This window comes from Cyrtonyx montezumae, unplaced genomic scaffold, assembly GCF_038088225.1.
Source record: "Cyrtonyx montezumae isolate F1298 unplaced genomic scaffold, pur_monq_1.0 scaffold_3, whole genome shotgun sequence".
Taxonomy (NCBI): Eukaryota; Metazoa; Chordata; class Aves; order Galliformes; family Odontophoridae; genus Cyrtonyx; species Cyrtonyx montezumae.
The window spans coordinates 47,904,936-47,924,628 of NW_027072034.1; the positions used below are offsets into that span (position 1 = coordinate 47,904,936).

At 45.2% G+C, this 19,693-nt stretch overlaps 2 protein-coding genes across 3 annotated transcripts in view; one reads left to right on the forward strand and one right to left on the reverse strand.

Annotated features, from left to right (window-relative positions):
- PDK3 (pyruvate dehydrogenase kinase 3) overlaps window positions 1–4,351 on the forward strand; it is a 49,427-nt gene extending 45,076 nt beyond the window's left edge. The window contains exons 10-11 of the mRNA XM_065741499.1: window positions 1,047–1,160; window positions 1,716–4,351. Coding sequence (XP_065597571.1) covers window positions 1,047–1,160; window positions 1,716–1,859 — 258 coding nt within the window. The 3' untranslated portion in view covers window positions 1,860–4,351. The remainder of the gene's footprint in view (window positions 1–1,046; window positions 1,161–1,715) is intronic.
- Window positions 4,352–11,462: 7,111 nt separating this feature from the next.
- PCYT1B (phosphate cytidylyltransferase 1B, choline) overlaps window positions 11,463–19,693 on the reverse strand; it is a 29,656-nt gene continuing 21,425 nt past the window's right edge. For both annotated transcript variants that reach the window (XM_065741501.1, XM_065741500.1), the window contains exons 7-8: window positions 17,582–17,770; window positions 11,463–11,872 (exon numbers count right to left, since the gene is read on the reverse strand). In XM_065741501.1, coding sequence (XP_065597573.1) covers window positions 11,666–11,872; window positions 17,582–17,770 — 396 coding nt within the window. In that variant the 3' untranslated portion in view covers window positions 11,463–11,665. The remainder of the gene's footprint in view (window positions 11,873–17,581; window positions 17,771–19,693) is intronic.

Consider the following 19,693-nt stretch of genomic DNA (forward strand, 5'->3'; position numbering starts at 1 on the left):
GTTATTACATGCCTAGTATTGCATCGGTTCAACAAAAATAATTTACTCTTATCTAAGCTCTCCCTTCGCTCAGTGTTTTTGAGGTTGCTTGTATATAGGTAGCACAGTGGATTGAGTTCGTTAGTTTTCTGAATCTTCAGTGTCAAATTCTTCTTATTCTGATGTGAGTTGGACTACGCAATCTCTAGAGGTCCCTTCCAACCGCTGCCATTCTGTGATTCTGTGAGTGGGTTGGAATAGATGCCAATTGTTGACTTGCTTGTGGTTGAGATTATGAATATCACAGGTTCAAACTTTAGATTTGTGGTTAGTTAAGTCTGTTGTGCTTTGACAAATAGCATCATCTACGCAGGGCCTCCATTCTCAGTAGATCAGTTAGTGTTGTGTAATGGTGACTTCTTGCTAGAGGGGTAAACAATACCAAGAATTATTTGCCTTCTGTTGCTTTGTGTGTTGTTAATGAAGTTTGTTTTCTCTGCAGTAGTCTTCTGATCTCTGTTGTAATGTGGCATCTGTCAAAAATCTGGTATTATTGAAGAAAGAATGGTAATCACAGTAAGGAAGCTATAGACAGTTACCAGTTTGCTTTAACGATTGGAGGCACGTGTACTGTATTACACCTACCTACCTCCTTGAGAAAATAGGAAATCACAGAGTAGCTCAGGTTGGAAAGGACTTCAAAGCCTAACTAATTCCAACCCCACTGCTGTGTGCAGGGCTGCTACCCACCAGATCAGCTGCCGGTGGTTTTCAACCTGGCCTTGAAAGTGGACAAGGTGGTCCTAACAAAGGCTTCTTTCTGTTTCTTTGTTTTCTTCTTTTTCTGTACTTAAAAGAAAAAACAAACAACTGTCTAGGAGAAAAAGAATTCTCTGTGTGTTGAATCCATGCTTATAGTGCAGATTGAGGAATATAGGAAAGCTTGAAGAGTAAGCAGAGGCAAATCTGATCATTAGGTATCTTCTGTTTCATAAATTGCCATGATCTGTAGCACTTATTTATTTTATTTATTTAACTTTCCTTCTTTCTTTTTCTTGTTTGTGTAGGCTGGGTTTGGCTACGGTTTGCCAATTTCTCGTCTGTATGCTAGGTACTTCCAAGGTGACCTAAAACTCTACTCAATGGAAGGTGTTGGATCAGATGCTGTAATTTATTTGAAGGTATGAATTTGACCCTTAACTTACTAACCCCATAAACTTGCAATGCAGTGCAACTCCGTAACTTATAGCAGGGAGGTGCCCTTCTGTGCAATGAACTTTATTTACAAACTTCCGTTCGTAATGAGTTTAATCCAAGCAAGTGTCCATAGAGGAAAAAAGTATGGCGTTTCTCAGGGAAGAAAAGACACGTGGATGAACCTATTTCTAGAACTGTGCTGACAGATTCTGAGTTCATTGTTTAAGTAACACTTGTTCATCAGCCTAAAATGTATCTGACCAAAACTTTTTTCTCTTGCTGTCTTTTTAAACACCACTCCCTGAAAAGACGGGAAATCTTTTAAAGTTGTATTTTCTTGTCACTTTTACTATCATATAGTAGCTTAGGAATGATTGGTCAGAGCCAAAGTATTTTCAGAATAGTGTTGTGATGTGTAAAGCTCTGATAATTGAGGTACTTCCACAGTTACAACTTCTGTACTAGAACAACCCCCAGAGTGTCATCTTGCTTTCGGTACCTTCAGCTGGTATCTTACCATTGTTTCTGTTTTTCCATAGGCCCTTTCAAGTGAATCATTTGAAAGACTTCCTGTTTTTAATAAGTCAGCGTGGCGGCACTACAAGACCACACCTGAAGCAGATGACTGGAGCAATCCTAGCAGTGAACCAAGGGATGCTTCTAAATACAAAGCTAATCGATAACTTGCCACCTTTTGTCTCTGCTGGAGATGACCTCTGCATTCAGTATAAAGTCTCTGCTTTGTTCCAAAATCCTCCAAACCACAGTAGCTAATTACTTCCAAACAAAGACCTAATTGGGGCATTAAAAATAGTAAGAACAAAGTGATGACCGGGACTTACAGGAGGCACTAAGCATGTTTGTGATGCGAATCCTGCCTGTTTCACCAGAATATGCTTGGTTGCTTCAGTCATGCGTTGACAAAAGGGATTGCACTTAAGTATACACTGTTGTAACAAAAGATACTATTTAAAGTGCCAATTTTTATTCCACTAAGGGTTAACAAATCGTGCAGAATCCCTTTAAATGGTGAATAGCATCCTGCACAGCAATGTGGTGTGAGAGAGAAATTTTAGTCTAGTTAAGCGTATGCTTCCACCTTTTGCTGCGTTTTATGTTGTGGTGTCATCTCTTATGGAAAATCCCTTTGAGCCCTCCAGATCTTCTACCTGATGAGCTTATAAATGTGTAGTTCTAAAAAGGGTTGTACAGCTTTAAAACAATGCTTTTCCCAAATCCCCCAAACCATTTGTCCAGTGCATACAGAAATGATGTTGGTGTAAGACATTGGGAATTCCACTTTTTGGTAGGCACCTGAATGATTTTCTTGACACAGAAACACAAAAGCATTTTTAAACATTTTTTCCCCGTTTACATGAAAGATTGTAAGTAGGTAGATCATCTCTCCATACAAAAAAGTCCTATTGTTGTGAAAGCAGGAGGTAATTAAATTTTGTGTTTATTGCCTGGCATTCCAGGCATCTCTGGGGGGAGGGGGAGAAACCTGAAATGCCAGACAGCCAGTCATACACATAAATTTGCCTTAAGAGTGTTGGTTGCTTGGAACCTGATTAGCTTAAGACCTGTAAATAGTTTGCAAAGTTATTTATATATTCAGTGTCTGACAATAGTCTGGTAATCTGAATTTGTAGTGTATATAAAGATGTTGTACGCCAGCTTTTGGAAAGCGTCGTTGATTTAAATAAATGAAACTGGAATTATCACAGAAATGGGAAGGGCAGAATGCAGGTGGCACCCGATTTGAAAGGGAAAAAAAGTTAAAAGAGGAAAAAGCAAAGTGACATCTCCTCACATTTCTCGTAAGGGTTACTACTGAGCGTTAGGAAACTGCTCCAGGTCTCTGCCAAAATACCATTTCTGCTGCTGTGGCTTTTCAGAAGAGTCTGTGAGGTTCAGAAGTTCTGCTGATAAAATAGCCACGGGAATAAAATAGGTGAGTTGTAAGCAACTCCACACCGTCAGTTTCTTCTAGATGCTTTGATACGTTTTTGAAAGACATTACAGATTTTAGCATGGAAAACTGAAACTTGTTTCCTGACATTCTGGGGGAACTGACCGTGTCCTCCCAGTATCTCATTTCCTTTTGTAGAGGAGTGGCCTGTTAGGTAAGCAGGGAAATGCTGAGAGATTCCTAGATATTTTTTTAAAGAGTACCCTTAGTTTAACTTAATGATAGTACTTAGCACTTGCATAGCACTCTCCATCAGAGGATAGTAGAGCGCTTTGAGCAATAATTACGTGTAGACTCGTTTCTGAAAAGTCAGAGTCCCTGCCTTACAAACTCCCGCTGTCGCAGTCAGTTCAAGAATTTGTACACGAATGGTGGCGTGAATTTGCAGGGCTTGGGTTATTGCAAGCATCTCTGCACTGTATAGTTAAGCCACGCTGGATTGCCAGGTTGCTTTATCACGATCTTGAATGTGTCTTCTGAGGGCTGCAACTCGTTTCAGAGGCCCAAACAACAGTGTCAGCTGGAGCTGCCTGTGCTGGCTGAGGCAGAGCCCTTGCGAGCCTCTCTGCCAGCGGGCGGGGAGATGGAGCGCTCCAGCGGGGCTGTCTGTCCCCAGGCCTTCTGCAATGCTTGCTGGGAAACCTTTGCAGGCACAGTGAGTGTGCAGCTCGTGTGGTCCCCAGAGCAATAACTTCCTGTGAGTGTAGGCACGGCTGCAGAAAGGCAGACTGAAATTGGAGTGATACAGCCATGTAGCAAAATCAGTGCAGTACTCTGAGGTTTCAGGTGGAAGCTGTACCAACTGAAACGGAACCAGTTAACTTCTGCCTCTTGAATTTGTTTCAATTTATGTGTGTTTTTCCACTAATCACGGAAGAGGGCTTACTTAAAAATAGACATTTGTGAAAAAATTAGTGTTTTCCCAGTTACGTGTGGTCATTTTTTCCTAGAATATGACTGAAAACATTCCAAGGGATACAAAGCTGAAACTGAGCTTTTCTTAGAAATCATATTTTGTAGCAGGAAATTTGGCCCCCTATTAAATGGAGAGGAGAAGGAACAGGAAGAAGAGTAAGGATGCAAACACTGAACTTTGGTTTCATGAAGTGACTCTGAATGAAAGTGAAAACACCAGGGAGGATTGTATTTTGATAGTCTCTTTTCTTCTCAAAAGCCACTCGTTGATGTTGAGGACTAAAGAGCTCTAGTACTTGAAAGCTTAAGTCCCCCGGATGTGGTAACTACTTCTAGGAACCTGAGCACGTACGAACTGTTCAGAGCACAGAATTAGAAAACCCTTGTGCTCTTTCCCTTTTCCAAAGTTTGCCCTTGAGCATCGGGGTGAATATACGTGAGAAACAGCTTTATTCCTCTCTGACCTTGACACAGCAGCTCGTGCAATCTGCAGTTCTGCAGCTCTCAGGTGCACCGTAGGTTGGTCTTCACTTGTCCTACTGCCACTCTCCTGTGCAGGAGTGTTAGTCTGAAAATGTTTGTTTCTTAGGGAACAGCAGCAGCAGGCTGTGAGGAGCTGTTCAGTTGGTGTTCCTGAAAAATGAGGGCGGGTAGGTTCTCACTATGGCTAGCTGAACTGCGCGTCCTGTTCTTCTTTTCACTAGCTGCTACCTTTAGTTAGCATCTGTTAGAACCATGTATTTTAATATTTTGGGACAGTTAGTTGCAAACTTAGTTTTCTGATGATATCAAAGTACATCTTTTTTAATGGAGTTCAGATGTGTGCTAATGCTGCTGCAACCTGTTCGTCTTGGGTTACGGGGCACAGTAAATAGGAAAATGTTTTCAGTGAAGATACCGTGTATTTCTTATATTTAGTGCTTAACAGAAACAAACTGAGCAAGAGATGTGTCCTGCTTGATCGTCCCTGAGAATTTACAACCAACTTCTGTATGCCATACTGTCACTGACTGTTGAGCTTTTTCCTCCACTTCCTCTTTTTCTGGTGTATGTCTTTAACATACAGTAATAATGCCCCGTCTAGCTGAATGTTAAAAGATACTGAAGCCTCTCCAAATTACCTACGTATCTCTGTTCTCTGTTTGTTTTGAGGCTAACAAGGTGTCTCTGTAGGAGTTTGCATTTGACAAGTAAGATCCTGGAATTGGTTTGTAAAAGAATTGGTTTCCTTTACAACACTGAGGTGCAGTCTGTCTCTGAACTTAGCTGTGATGGCATAAGTGGTTGTCCTGCTGCAGTTTGTGCCACATCATGGGCCACGTTTAGGGCAGGTCCCTTGGGACGTGCATGAAGAATATGGTGTTAATTCTGTTGTTCTTGGAAAACTTGAGCCATTTCTTGGCTATGTAAAGTACACTCAATGCTGCAACTGGGTAATGTGATTTCCTTCCTCCTCAGTGGCATGTGGAACGCTTGCTTTGCTCGATCTGCTGTTCACTTAGTTCACTAAGTAAATAGGTTGGCCATCTTGGAGTGTAGTGCAGTCCTCTGTTTGCCTCGAGGCAGACTGTTTTGCGTGAAACCTTGACCTCATTCATACAGCAAACACTTCTCCTCTCCTTTAGTAAGCGTTTCTAGATCCGTACATGTTTGATGCTGCCAAGTGCTAAGTGATCTTAGGTGATACAAGCCATTCTGTAGAAAACAAACTAAATGTTTCTCATTGCCGTTAATCTCCTTACAATATCCATGTCTGACTGTGAGGTGTCCAATTAGGTTGCATGTTCCCTTGGTTGCTGTACAGGTGCTGTGGTTCCCAGTGGCTCTTCATCTTCTTGCCATCATGAGTCAGTATATCTACATGTGTCTTTGCAGAACTTAAGAGAATGTGACGGCACATGACAGAAGGGTGTATTACTGAGCTCAGAGGTGAGGAACACAGGCATCGATTGTGTAGTGACTTCATGGCTCACTTGCCAACACTTGCACATGTAGCAGCTTGTCAGAGTAATCCCGCTTTGGTGAATCTGTTCTCAGGATCTGCCGTTGGCATTAATGTGAAGCAATGAAGAATTGTGTAACTAAAGTACCTTTCTAATTGAAAACAAATGAGAAAATTTAAAGTTCACATACTCTAATTGCATTTTTAAGTTGCCTTAAAAGATCTCATAAGTTGACAAAGAGAACTTGTTTCTTAAGTGTAGAGACTTGTTCTGATAGGATTGGTGTGTGTGTGGTAATTCAACGTTGTCAAACTCTTGCTAAATTCATTATTGACATTCTTCCTTTGAACTGAATACATCTGAGAGGTGCCAGGCTGACAATCCTGTGAAGTTCACGCACTGTGTCTGCAGACCACGCTGACAGGCAGTGGCAGGGCGGGTTTGCTGGCGGTGCTCTGGCACTTCAGCAGGAGCTGTCCTTACCCAAAACCTGCTGGTGGTTTCGCGCTTGCCTTCTCTGCTGAGCTGCTAGCAACGTGCTGAACTTGTGCCAGTTGTGCTGGCCTCTGATGTGGGCATCTGACAGTGGGAATCCATTGAATTCATTCTCGGCATCTGTTACGGGCAGAATTCCTGCAGTGCCAGCTCATGTAGCACACCCAGCACCCATGAGGTTGCATGTTGGTGTTCCTCCGAGCTAGCAGCGTTGGTGTCAACTGAACTTCCACTGGAAGAGTGGGAAGCTCTTTCTTCATGAGATTACTTGATGTTTTCGATCTGATTTTGAGTCTTCTGTAATTTGCGTTAGAATTGTTTCTAGTCTGATACCCATGTATATAATTTGTGTATACTCTTACTTTCCTTTTTTTTTTCCCCATTGATGACAAATAAAAATACATAAAAACACGATGACATCTTTTAAGGGACTGATTCAGAGTCGCACGCTGTGCAGCTGTTCTCATGGTTGGACAGCACAGGGTGAGCCTCAGCCCACTGGTGGGCACTCAGAGCTGGGAGCTTAAAGTCTTGCCTGCAAGTCAGAAACGCTGTCTTTTTTGTTCCCGTGAAATCCCATCTTGGCTTTGAATGATTATTTCCAAAGGAAACTCTAATTTTCTTTCTACAGCTTCACCATGTCAGTGATTCTTGTGGTATACGTTTTAGGTTTGGAAAAGGACAGAATCACGTGCTGATACAGCTGAACTGCAGTTCTTGGTTTTGCTGCTCTTCCAAGAACCCCGCATCAAAATATTTACAAAAATAAAATGGACGCTTCCTCGGAGCACTCATCTGAAATGTAAGATTTTTCTTGCAAATCGTGAATCTGAAGGTGCATCTCCCTGCAGAACGATGGCGGTGCACACACCACTGTGTGGGAGGTGCTGCAGTGACCAGATTTCTAAACCAGAAATTACTGCCTGTCAGTTGCTTTTGCGCGTATTTGTTTTACTTATATTTTATTGTTTTATTTGTCTTTTCCCATACAGACAGGCTTCTCAAGTTCTACAGCTTGGGAGTGCAGGATAGGGGAAGGGGAGGGGTTGCAGGTAGGAATGTGTACCCTAAACTAGTTTGGGATGAAACTTAAGTTTTTCCTCTTGTTTTGTGGTCGGAGCTCAGAAAATTGAGTAACTTCTATTGCACTCTCTCCTTAGCAAGCATTCATTGCTCCTCTCTTAGAACATGGAGGCAAGACAAGCTTTGGGCCTCTTTCTGAGAAAGCACTGTTCAGAACAACTGCCCCAAATGGTATGGCTGTAGTGGGACCCCACGTTCTCCTTCTTCATTTCTGTAAAGGAATCCAGAAGTGGTTGTAAATCAAGGATGCTGAATTGCAGTCATTTATAAATGGGGGGTATTTGGTGTCTGAGAACATGACCACTTGAAAATGTGAAATAATACTTAAAAAGAGTTGAACGTTCTCCAGATGATCTTTATTTTGGAGGGAACACAGGTTCATAAGCAGAACAGATGTTGGAATTGGAAAGCAAAGGAGTAGAAGCAAGGATCTGGGTACCATGTGCATGGTAAGTACATCTGGACTTCACTGCAAGTCTAGTGTGGCTGTTGTGGCTCCTCTGCTGGGCACTTTGTTCTGTGGGGGGCCTTCCTCTCGGCTTTGCAACCCTCAGTGATCAAGTCTACTGATCAAGATTGGGTCATGTACTGAGTAACTGAAAGGTGTGATAGATTGATGCCAGTGCCAGGGAGTGCCAGGCCTGCAGCCTCAGGCACCTCTATTATTTCTCTGGAGTGAGACATTCGCTACAGTGTTCAGTGCTATGGATTGCCTCTTCCTCTTATTGCTGCTTCTTGAATTTCTTGGTTTCCTGACAAGAACTCTATTTTATTTTACCAATGGATGGGACATTTCCTTTGAGTGTTCCTGCCCTCGTATGCTTACACACGGGGATAGCAGGTTATCTTCCCCAGTATTCCTGCTGGGTGCAGCTTAGGAGAATTCTTTCAACAATTCAGTCCCTGCAGCGTTTAGAAACGATGGTTAACGCACGTTATAACCCTGTTTTAAAATGCTTATCTTCCTTGAGTACTGTGAGTTGAATAACCTTACGTGACTGAGCTCACACTATGGTATTTCACGCTTAGGTGAGAAAGCGAGTCCTCGAGGTGCTACACGAGGGCTGGAACAGGAGCTCTCTGTCGTGTACTGTGGAAAATAATTTCTGCAGCTTCATATTTCTGAGGCTTCTGCCCGATTTATCTGAACTCATATGAACGTTCGGTGGAAACCTTCCTCTGGGGATGTCTTCTGTCTCCCATGTGTCACAAATCCATCTTCAGCAACAGAGCTCATGTTGCCAGGGGTTGTTTTGGCGGGGGTCTTTCAACCCTTCCTCTGCTGTGCAGAGCAACTTTGAAGTTTGGACTTAACTCTGTAATTCAGTGTCAGAGTTGGGAAGGCCTAACATCTTCAGCTCCTTCAGCTGCTCTCTGCCTGAGGCAGAACTGCCAGAGGAAAACAAAGTAACAAACAGGAATTTCTGCAGCTGCTGCTGTGTCAGTAATTATTTCCCTTTCATCTTTTCTGCAGGGAGTTAAGGAGGCAGAATGTGCAGGGTCTGAGCGAGCTGCAGGACAAGAGCCACGTCCACAGGGCAGTGTCGGGCACTGCTCTCTGTGGCTCACTCTTGTTGTTGCAGCTCTGCAGGCACCTGGTGCACCCGTGAGCTGTCCTGGCACACAGAGCACCACGGCTGCTGCTGGGGAACGATGTGAGAGGGGCTCCTGAGAGCAGCAGACAGGTGTTGGGCAGGTCGGAGAGGCTGCTCAGGGGGAGTCTGTGGGGTGTAAATGGGGGTACAAAGGATGGAGGTGACAAGTGCTGTGCAGTCGGTGGGGTTGTGCCAGGAGTTGTGTTGATGCGCCCCAACGTGCTGTAAAATGAAGGTGAGAGGCAAAAATCTGTTGTACACTGTTTATTTTTCATGTGGAGCTTGGCCAATAAATAGGACTGAATTAAAGCAACAGTCATGAAAAATAAAAGCCAACCATGACTCAGAAGTGCAGAATTGCTGTCTGCGTGTCCAAAGACAATGAGGTTCTGGTTTGCTGGAGATAGCATTATGGATATTGGTGTCTGTACCAGCAGGGGAAAGGCTTCAGCTTATTGATGTCCTACGCCTGGTACAGGATATGGCTTTGTCGATGGGTCGCCACCTGGGACCAAGAAAGAGCTTCTGCCAGGTAGAGGTCACTCTGGTGAGTTTCTCTCCAGCCCCACCTACGCGTCCTTGATGCTGTCTTCCACCCCAACCACTGACCGAGGGCTGCTGAATTAGGGAGAGTTATGATATTAAAACAGTGAAACTCAAGAACAAGAAAAACCTGCCCACCTCCATTGTGTTTGGACATGGCTCGTAATATGAACAGCACCAGTAGCGAGTGGACAGTTCCCGTGGTGGAGGAGTGGTCTGTGATGGGAAGACTTAAACTTGCAAAGGATCAGCAAAACTAATGAGTGCATCCCAGGTATGAAATTACAGTAACGGGTTGCCTAAGGCTGAGAAAGGTCTTGATTGCATTATCCCACCGGGCGTGCAGCTGAGCTCGCTGTGGCTCTCCTCATGCACTTCCTCAAGAAAGCGGCATTCATCCTGCTCCCTGCTTACCTCTTCTTGCAGCTCTGTGGTGGAGGAGCCAGCTGGGCTCCAGAAGGCAATGCATGCCTTGAGACAGTTACTGGGTCTTGTGGTAGTCAGGGTTGTCTGGCAAAGCACTGCCCAAGACGCATCATCATAGAATCATTAAGTCTGGAAAAAGACTGCTAAGATCATCCAGTCCAACCACTGACCCACCCCCAAGCCCACTAACCGTGTCCCCCCAGTGCCACATCTCCACGGTGACTCCACCGCCTCCCTGGGCAGCCTGTCCCAGTGCCAGGGGATAAGTGCCAGCAGAGGGGCTGCAGGGTAGAGCCAGGAGGAAGGCAGGTCAGGTTATTTGCCAAGGTGGGGGCAATCAGAGTGTGCACCATGGAGATGAAAAAGCTTCCTTAGTGCTACTTCTGTAGTTCTGCTTGGGGGTGTAAGTATGTCACGGCAAGAGAAAGGCTATCTCAGTGTCTAAGCCCACTTCAAAGGCTTCCATTCTTTTTTCCAGCCTCTTCTCCATATTAGAGTAGAGGAATGGCCCCAGCCCCCCATGCAGGGACAGCACACTTGGTTCAGAGTTTCATGCGAAATTTCTTTGAGCTAGATAAGTAGCACATGAGGACAGCAGCACTGCTGGGCTTGCCACAGGGAGATGTCTGGGAGCAGCAGGGCTTCCTGGAGAGGTCGGTCTGTTCCTGGGTCATAGGACTCCACATATGTTATTACCGTTCACCAACAGACAATGCTGGTCCTCAGACCAGTTATTTCCCCCTGTAAGAAATTCCAGCTTGGGTGGTCTTCACTTACTTTCTCGTCTCCAAAGTGCAAACCTAGGGAACAGAGGTTGTGACATAGCTGTTCAGGCACTAGGAACATGGAGAAAGATGTGTGTACAGCTCAGGGTGTGTGTACAGCTGGAATCTTTACAAATGCCCTGAACAGAGGCTTGGTCAATAAGCAGCATTCAGCAGCTCAAATGGATCAAATGAATTTCCATCCGCTCAGGTGGACAGCTCTCCATTTTGCTGGCATGATTCAAGGTCTGGGGTGGATTTCATTCAAAAAGAAGGTTCATTTCCCATTTCTGAATATGTTTGCTGCAGCAACACCCTTCCTTCTTGTGCTGGAAGAGCTCGGGGTTAGCAGGATCCAGTTTCTCCATCCACTAGCCACAGCTGCGTGCCCACAGGCTGGGTCAAGACTGTGGAGAACTGTGGCTCCTGCCTGCCCTGCTCAGCACAGGCCCCCAGCAGCAGGAAGCAGCAGCACGTGGACAGGAGCTCACTCGCAGGCGGATGCTCTTCTGCCAGTCCCAGGCACCACACCAGGCAAATGCTGCCCGTGTGGCCTCGGCACTGCGAGGGAGCGGGGATGGGATACGCTCTTCCTGAGATCTCCCTTGCTGTGCTCCAGTCCGTTTCCAACATCTCCCAGAGCACGTTCCCTGCTGTCAGAGATACCCCAGATGTTCCTCACTCTTCTCCCCATCCAGCGGTCGAGTCCAGAGCTTGTTCTTCTGTCTCATGGTTACAAAATATATCTGTATTTTACTTTTCATCCTCGTCTCCCTCGCTCATGCTGCTGAGGGAGGCAGAGGCAGCTTTAGGAGAAGAGGGCGGGGAGGCTTTGTTGAAGACCCATGGTGGGGATGGCGAGCGGGATGGCGAGCGGCCTCGTGTAGGGCTGCTGGTTGGGCTCTGGCGCGGAGAGAAAGCCTGGAGCATTCGGCCGCTTCGTTCCTGGAACATCTGCTTCTGCAAAAATAAAGTGAGAAGGTGCTCTGAGTAAGACACCAAGACGGGAATGGTCTGTGGGCAAGAGCGGCTGCTCTGTGTGATTCTTCACCTGGGCTTAACACAGGATGGACTTCTGCTGTGAAGCACAGCCCCTTCGTCCCATGTGTACTTAACCTCTCAAGCTGTGCTTGCAGTAAGCTGTTTTTTGACATGACAGGATTTTCCTTTTAGAAAGGACAGCCTTGATACGAGAAAATTGTGTACCATCCTGAGTTAACCTGGGGAGAGAGCTCAGGCTCATTTTTAGATGTGAAAGTCGTGCTGTCTCACAAAGCCAGTCCCCTGCCTGACCTCCAGGTGCCCCTTGTTCCCAGCACCTCTTCCTCTTGGTGTGCTGCACAGCCACCTGCCCCCTGCTCAGCTAGCACAGGCTGTTTTCCTTGTTCCCTTCTCAAGGGCGGCAGCCCAACGCCTGCCCAATGCTGTCAAGTGCTTCTCCTGGCACCTGGAGTGTGTGCAACCCAAACCCTTAATCTGGGGCAGGGGTGGAAATGTCAGAATTCAGACATCTGTTAAAAGAGAAACACGTGCAGCCTGTACATTCTGCTTCGGGCTTTATTGTTTGCTTGGTAAAGCTGAGTGAGAACCTGCTATAGCTGGTGGGATGGAACAGACTGAATTCTCAGGCAAATGAGCTGTTACAATAAGGCAAATGCTGATTCTTAGTGCTGCTGTGGCCTTGCAGTAAGGCTCTGTGACTCTGTTGCAGGTGATAGGGCTTGTGCTGCGCAGCTGCTTTCAGCTTCATGTTGAATACTCAGAGTGGCTCACTTCTCCTCTTGGAAACAGGGAGCAAGAACTCTCAGCGTTGCTTGGAGTGCCAGGAGTCAGCTCATAGGTGATGCTTAGCTGGAATGGAAAAGCCATCCCGAGCAAAGTTAAGTTGTCATTTGGGTCTGACAGCCAAATACTTGTGCAGAGATACGTTCTGGGTTCAGGGCATGCTGCTTGAGCTGCTGGAGTCTACAGGCTTTCTTAACTTCAGGTTACCTTTTGTTCCTTCTCCCCTTCCCATGTCTGCTGGTCCCTCCTGAAAGAGTGGTCAGGCACTGGAATGGCCTGCCTAGGGAGGTGGTTGAGGCACCATCCCTAGCGCTGTTCAAGAAGCGTTTAGATGAGGTGCTAAAGGACTTAATTTAGTAGTTGGGTAGAGATAGTGATAGGAGGATGGTTGGGACTAGATGATCTTATAGGTCCTTTCCAACCTTATGAACTTATGAACTTATGAACTCCTTTAGATGCTCTTTAATAGCTTTATGAGCTCAAATTACGGAGCATGACACTGCCCCCAGTGCTCAAGGTGGAGCTGCACAGCACAAAGCAGAGCAGGACAACCAGCCTCACCCAGTGGCAGTGCTGGGCCTGGTGTACCCCTGGGTACTGCTGGCCCCGCTGGCTGCCAGGGCACAGTGCTGGCGCGAATTCCACTTGTGTTGTGGTGTTGATGCCGGTATTCCACATCAGAGCATCACGCAGCAGTGAAGGAGTTAATGCTGCTGGGAGCAGCAGAGGGGCGGAGCTCCGCACCGGATGCCAGGCCGCTCTCTCTCGGCTGCCGTGGAGGTTCAGCACGTGTGCTTCCCCTGCAGTTCCTCCCTAACCTAAGCTCACAGCTTTTGGTTTGGAAATTTTATCTCTCTCAATTGTTCAATTTTATTAGATTTAGTAAAGTTACCGTTCCTTCTCAGATCGTGCCGTAGTTTTTTTGTAGACCCATCTCTTCCCGCTGTTTCCCCCTTCCCCCGGAGCGCAGCTCTGCTCGGGCAGCCGTGCGGCCACTGACCGTGCAGTTTTGTTTTTCTCCTTTCCCTTTCTCTCTCCCTTCTCGGTTTCCCTTGGGTCACTGTCACGGATAACACCGTGACAGCTTGCCATCAGCCAGCACCCCTAGATCGCTTTCTGCAGCACTGCTCTCCTGCCTCTCATCCCCCCAGTTTGTATGTATGTCCAGAGCTGCCCCATCCCAGCTGCAGAATCTGCAACTTACTGTTGTTAAGTTTCATGTGGTTGGTAATGGCCAACCACGTGTCTGATTTGTCAAGATCCCTCTGTAAGCCAACAGTTCCTCTTAATAAACTATCACCTGCAAACGTAGTGTGCATGTGGCTCTACCTATCCCACTTGGCAGCAGGCATTTGACTGCACCCCTGGGCTGGAAAGGAGAATTTCACCTTCCTGCTAAGGCCCTCAGCTGAACCCTGGGATGTTTTCCTCATCCCTGCTTCAGCAAAACGCTTGGTGATTGAACAGCCTGATGTGCTCACACACAAGTGCCTGAAGCTCTGGGCTGGCAGCTAAAACTATGGCCAGGTGCAGGAGGAGATGGCAGTGTTACGCCTAACTCCGGGCTAACTCCTCTTCCCCCAGCCCTGCTCATCCATGGTGACACCCATATATTCTGACTGTTGTACCTCGTAGAGGCATTCATGCTGCTTAAGGGTGGGATCTGTGTTGATAGCTACGTGTTATGAGAGGCTGGCAAAAGAAATTACAACGCCTACATGTTGATACTCCTTTGTCTTAGAGAACAGGCAACAGCAAGCCATTACAGAGGAGTAATGCTTTCAAGCTATTGATTTTTCTGCAGACTTTCAAGGTCAAGGCTCTAGCTGCAACCTGCCTGATTCACCCAAACCTCCTCTGTGGGTGCCTGCAGGGCTGACTGCCTCTGCCCATGCAGCAAGGTGATACTGGCCCTCTGAAGGGGCAGTTCGTCCCACTAAGAGGAAGAGCCATGCAGAAGTCGTATGCGGTATGCTTTGCTTTCTGCTAATCTAATCTGAAATGCAGCTCTTCTGCTTGCAGTTCTCTGAAATGAGGTGAAATTAGGCCCACTGTTTCCTGCTTCTGTGGAGCTCCGTGTCTGCCATTAGGGGCTGCATGCGAGGACATGCTGGGAAACTCTCAAGCCAGAACAAGTTTTATGCCACATTATTTGTCACTGTTTCTGTCACCTCTGTGATTCTCTCTCAAAAAATGCATACAGGTGAGCAAAATTATAAATGAATTGCATCCAAATTCTCATTTTGAAAACTGACATTTTGACCTTTTTCAGAAGCTGCTATTTTTTGTGGGTTACGTGCCCCTTACTTGTGGAAAATTGATGCTAGCATAAAGTGTATTATAATAACTATTTGAGAAATAATAACAGCATATTAATGGAATTCAAATTACAGATCTAGGAATCTACCACACCCGTAATGATTCCTGTACTTTTACTGTCAACATTAAAAGCAACATCTAACTAACAGTGATCGGGCAAATTAATGTTAATAACAGTTTTGACACTAATAGCAAGTTATCATTATTTTAAAAGTCTTTCCTGCTACAAAGCTCAAACTGATTTAAAAGAGCCACAACACCTCTCAGCTCACTGTCACCGATGCTTTTCTTACAAGAGAGCAAGGAGAGTACACTCCTCTGTACTCTTACAGATATTTTTCTTAGCAAAGGTCTCTGATTGCATCAGATTTCCCACTGCGTGGTGTGGATGTTAACTCCGGACATGCTACAGCATCTCCCTAAAATATCTTTTCAGAGCAGCTTTTCCCTCATAAATGGAATTCTGTAAAATTTAGAAACACCAAAGGGTTTTTGAATGTTCTGTGTAAAGTTTTGAGTTGGTAGAGCAGGGGAATAGGATCAAGTCTTTGAGATTCTCTTCCTCCCTCTGCGCACCGAAATACATCTCATCTCGTGTGGATTTCATGTGATGTTTGCATTACTTTGTCTGTTGTTAGTGAAAACAAACAGACATCTGTTTGTTCTGTTGTATCTTGTTGTATCTGTTTGTTCAGCATCTGTGGCCATAGGACCACTAACCTGCAAAGCAAGCACTCTCATGTGGATAAGGTCTGTGCAGGTAGACCTGGGTTCTTCATGAGAAGAGTTTATGGTCTGCACTTCCCTAAGGAAAATGATATTACCAGTGAACAACTGACCAACAAAGGTACGTCTTAGACTGGGACACGTGGCGTTCAGAGAGTATCTGCCTTTGCATGGGACAGCCGTTGCTGCAAGGAGATGATAAAGCAGTCTCTGTTCTGAAGCCTAAAATCAGGCTGTTGGCTGTTGAGCTGTAATCAGTGTGGCGAGAGATGGTGATGGTGAGAACTCCAGTAAAGGGCAGCTCGGTGGCACCAAGTTCTGACATGGCTGTTGTATACACTATTTAATTCACCATCTTGATGTGGATTTGTTTATAAACAGAATCTCTAGTACGATCCTTTCAACAGAGCGTACTATTCATGATGGTATGCTGTTCAATTACAGACTGATGAAAGTAAGATGAGGGAACACTGTGTGTTGGCTCTTCACAAATGTTCCAATGGTAACTACATCACGCTCCTGCTAAACTGCTTTTTTTCTGGCTTGCTGCCTCTGTTGACATTTTGTCTCAAACAGTAAGCCATAGACACTTAAAGCTGTGCACTGTTCTTTTGCAAAAGGTTTGTTTTCAAATGAGGAGGGAGCGGCCTGACTGTCTGCGTGCACCTCTGAAGCATCCTGCTGTCCTGCTGGGCACCTCTCTAGTTCTTACTCTGCCCCCTCACCTTACTCTGCATTGCTTGCTTCTCTCCTCTGTACTTGCAAAACCTTCCACAAGCTGAACAAAACCTTTGCTTGGAGCTTGCAACTCAAACAGCACGTCTGAGATGCCAGTACTGGAGGGTTTGGCTGGGGCCTGGGCTTCCACCAGAGCTTGTTTGGACAGAGAGGTTTGCTGGAAAAGGAACAACTCCCAGCAAGAAGGGCTAAAAGTTCTGCATTAACAAATGGTAACTTCTGTATTCAAAAGTTTTGCTCCTGGTTTCAAGGTAGCAGTGGGAAACAATACAAGAAAACAAGGCTACAGAATGTTTAACAACTATGGGAACTGAAAGATGAGAGCCAGGTCTCTTCTGGGCCTCCATTTTGTAACCAACTCACCGCCCATCACAGGATTTTAGTTTGAAAAGACAATGTGTTGGGATTTCTCCCCCAGATGTTATGATACATCCCCTTAACTTGCTTTCCAAAGCATCAGAAGATCTTTGGTAAATGAGGCCTATGGAGCCAGCACTTACCAAGGAGACCTTCAAAAGAGCTTCAGTTTAACCTGAAAATTCACTGCAGTCAGTCACACGACACGGTTCACCATGGAAGAACTACTGATTTTAAGCACTGAGAAATGAACGTAAACTAGAAAATATTATCTTCTACTGCTGAGTACAGAGGATGAACAGAACAATTAAATTGTTAATGTTCCTGTTTCACCAACTTTGGTGTATAATTTCTCTCTAATATCTGTGTGGTCCCGTTTAGTGCTAATGAGGAAAACAGACTGTACTAAATCTGTTTGTTTAGTACTAAGTGTCTGTTAGGCAGCACAATGAATGTAGTATCGCATCCAGTATTACATCTTACTTAACAGCAAGGCATCTCACTGGTTACAAGAAAAAATTATGAATACAGAAGACAGAAATTGTTGTAAAGAAGTGACAGACACTGCATATCCTCCTGCTGCAGTATTGGCACGCGTTACTGGATTCAGCAAGCAGGTCCTGTGTTAGCCCACTGCGCTGGACTTCAAATAAATAATGCAGCAAAAGAATGTGCTCTTGATCTGCGTTACAGAGAATAAAAAAATACAAACACTCAGACTTCCTGGGGTGGCCGAATACCTACCAAGGCTCCGTCAGGTCCAAACAGCTCTAAGAAGTTGCCAATAAATTCCCTGGACTTTTCTTCCCATTTCTGAATGAGGTCATGGCTCTTCTCTTCCACCTTGTTAACAAATTCTTTTGATTTCTCCTCTACGTTCTTTACTTTTTCTTTCATTTTGTCCACTTGGTTTTGAAAGCGATATTTCTTCTCCTGTTTAGAAAGTGTGGGCAGAGATTAATATACAGGGAGTTGGGAAACATTACGCACTGAACGCAAAGAAGAAAACCAAATCTCACTGCTCTATCTGCTTTACATTTATATGCACATCTAACATATTTGTAACAAAGTGCAGAAAGTGTGTATTGGAAAGAATGTTTATGCTATTGCTATGATTATTTCACTACATGATGCTGTACATACTTGCAAACTGAATGCACTTTGAAGATGTTGTGAATCTTGTCAATAGTACAAATGAGAAATTAACAGTTCAAACTCAGTAGAAAGCAAAAGATGATTGTGTCCTGCTGCTGACGTGCCAGCCTTGGTGCTGACTTGGTCCCACATGCCTCTGTGCACACAGTTCTGCCGAGCAGAATGAAAATTCTGTTCACCTCAGAGTGTGGCAAACACAGGAACTTCAGACTGCAACAGGATGTGCACAGACAGGGATCTCCCGGAGAGAGTCCAGCAGAGGGCCACAAAGGCGATAAAGGGCGTGGAACACCTGTATGAGGAAAGGCTGAGAGACCTGGGGCTGTTCAGCATGGAAAAAAGAAGACTCAGAGGGGATCTGATCCACATCTGTAAATATCTAAGGAGCAGGAGGCAAAGGGATGAGGCTGGACTCTTCTCAGCAGTGTGTGGTGATAGGACGAGGGGAAATGGTCACAAACTGAAGCACAGAAAGTTCTGCACAAGTGTGCATGGGAACTTCTTCCCAGTGCAGTGACGGAGCAGTGGCACAGCTGCACAGAGAGGTGGTGGAGTCTCCTTCTCTGGAGACGTTCCAGACCCGCCTGGACGCCTACCTGTGCAACCTGGGCTAGGGAGCTGCTGTGGCAGGGGGTTGGACTCAGTGAGGTCCCTTCCAACCCCTACAGTTCTGTGATTATGTGATATGTCAGTGGCCTGTGGCCAGAAAAGAGAGCAAACTCCTATTACTTAGTAGTGGAGAAAAAGAAAGTGAAAGTGAAGATGATAATATTAGAGAGCCATTATTTGGCCAAGCTTCTAAAACACTTCAGGTTTGAAGGGCTCCTGTGCTCAAAAGTACAGTATCCATAACTCATTAAACCTTTGCCCTTGAAAACAGAATGAAAATCCACAGTAGCACAATCAGCTTTTAATTTCCTGTGAACTTCATTTAATTGCCCCTCTAATTGCCTGTCAGAATGCATACTGTTTAGTGCTTGGGGGGCAAGGTTATTCTAGCTCATGAATCACTTGCACTGTCTTTGCAGGCTACAGACCAAAGAAAGTCACTGAAGTCCAGAAAAGCCTAACTCATTTTGCACCTAGCAGGCAGCCCTCCATTACCTAGGAAATCAATGCTTTTCTGTCTGGTGAAATCTTTCTTTATTTTTTTTTGTTTGTTTTGAAACAGAAAAAGTCTCTGGTGAAAAGTAGTATTTCTGCATTTAAGTTACAATAAATAAGCTGCAATAACCAAATGTCAGAAGGGACTTCAAAACATGGGTTTAGGTCTGGGGGAAGTGTGAGATTTGTAAACAGTATCTTAACCTTGGAGCAGTTAAAGAATGACTTTAAGAGCCCCCAAGGCATTCAGCATGCTCTAGTTTAATGGATGCTTGCAATAATGATTGTTATGGATGGAACACTTAAAGCAGGATTCTTCAGAGGTGTAAAAGACCAAAAAGAAACACAGTGAAATATTTCTGCCCAGTGTGCTGTAATTTATCTTCCAGCCTTTGAGATAAGAAACAAGTAAACAAAATCCTCAAGAAATGACACAGTTCAGTCATTCATGAGGGGGCTTCCCAGCTCCAGAGGAGGAGGGGTAAGGCCCCCTATGATCTAGCCCAATCACAAGGAAGATTTCAGTTATCTAGGTAATCTCAAAGCCTTTCTTGAAACAGAAAATGAAGGGAAGTAAGCTTTCATCTCAGTTACTGT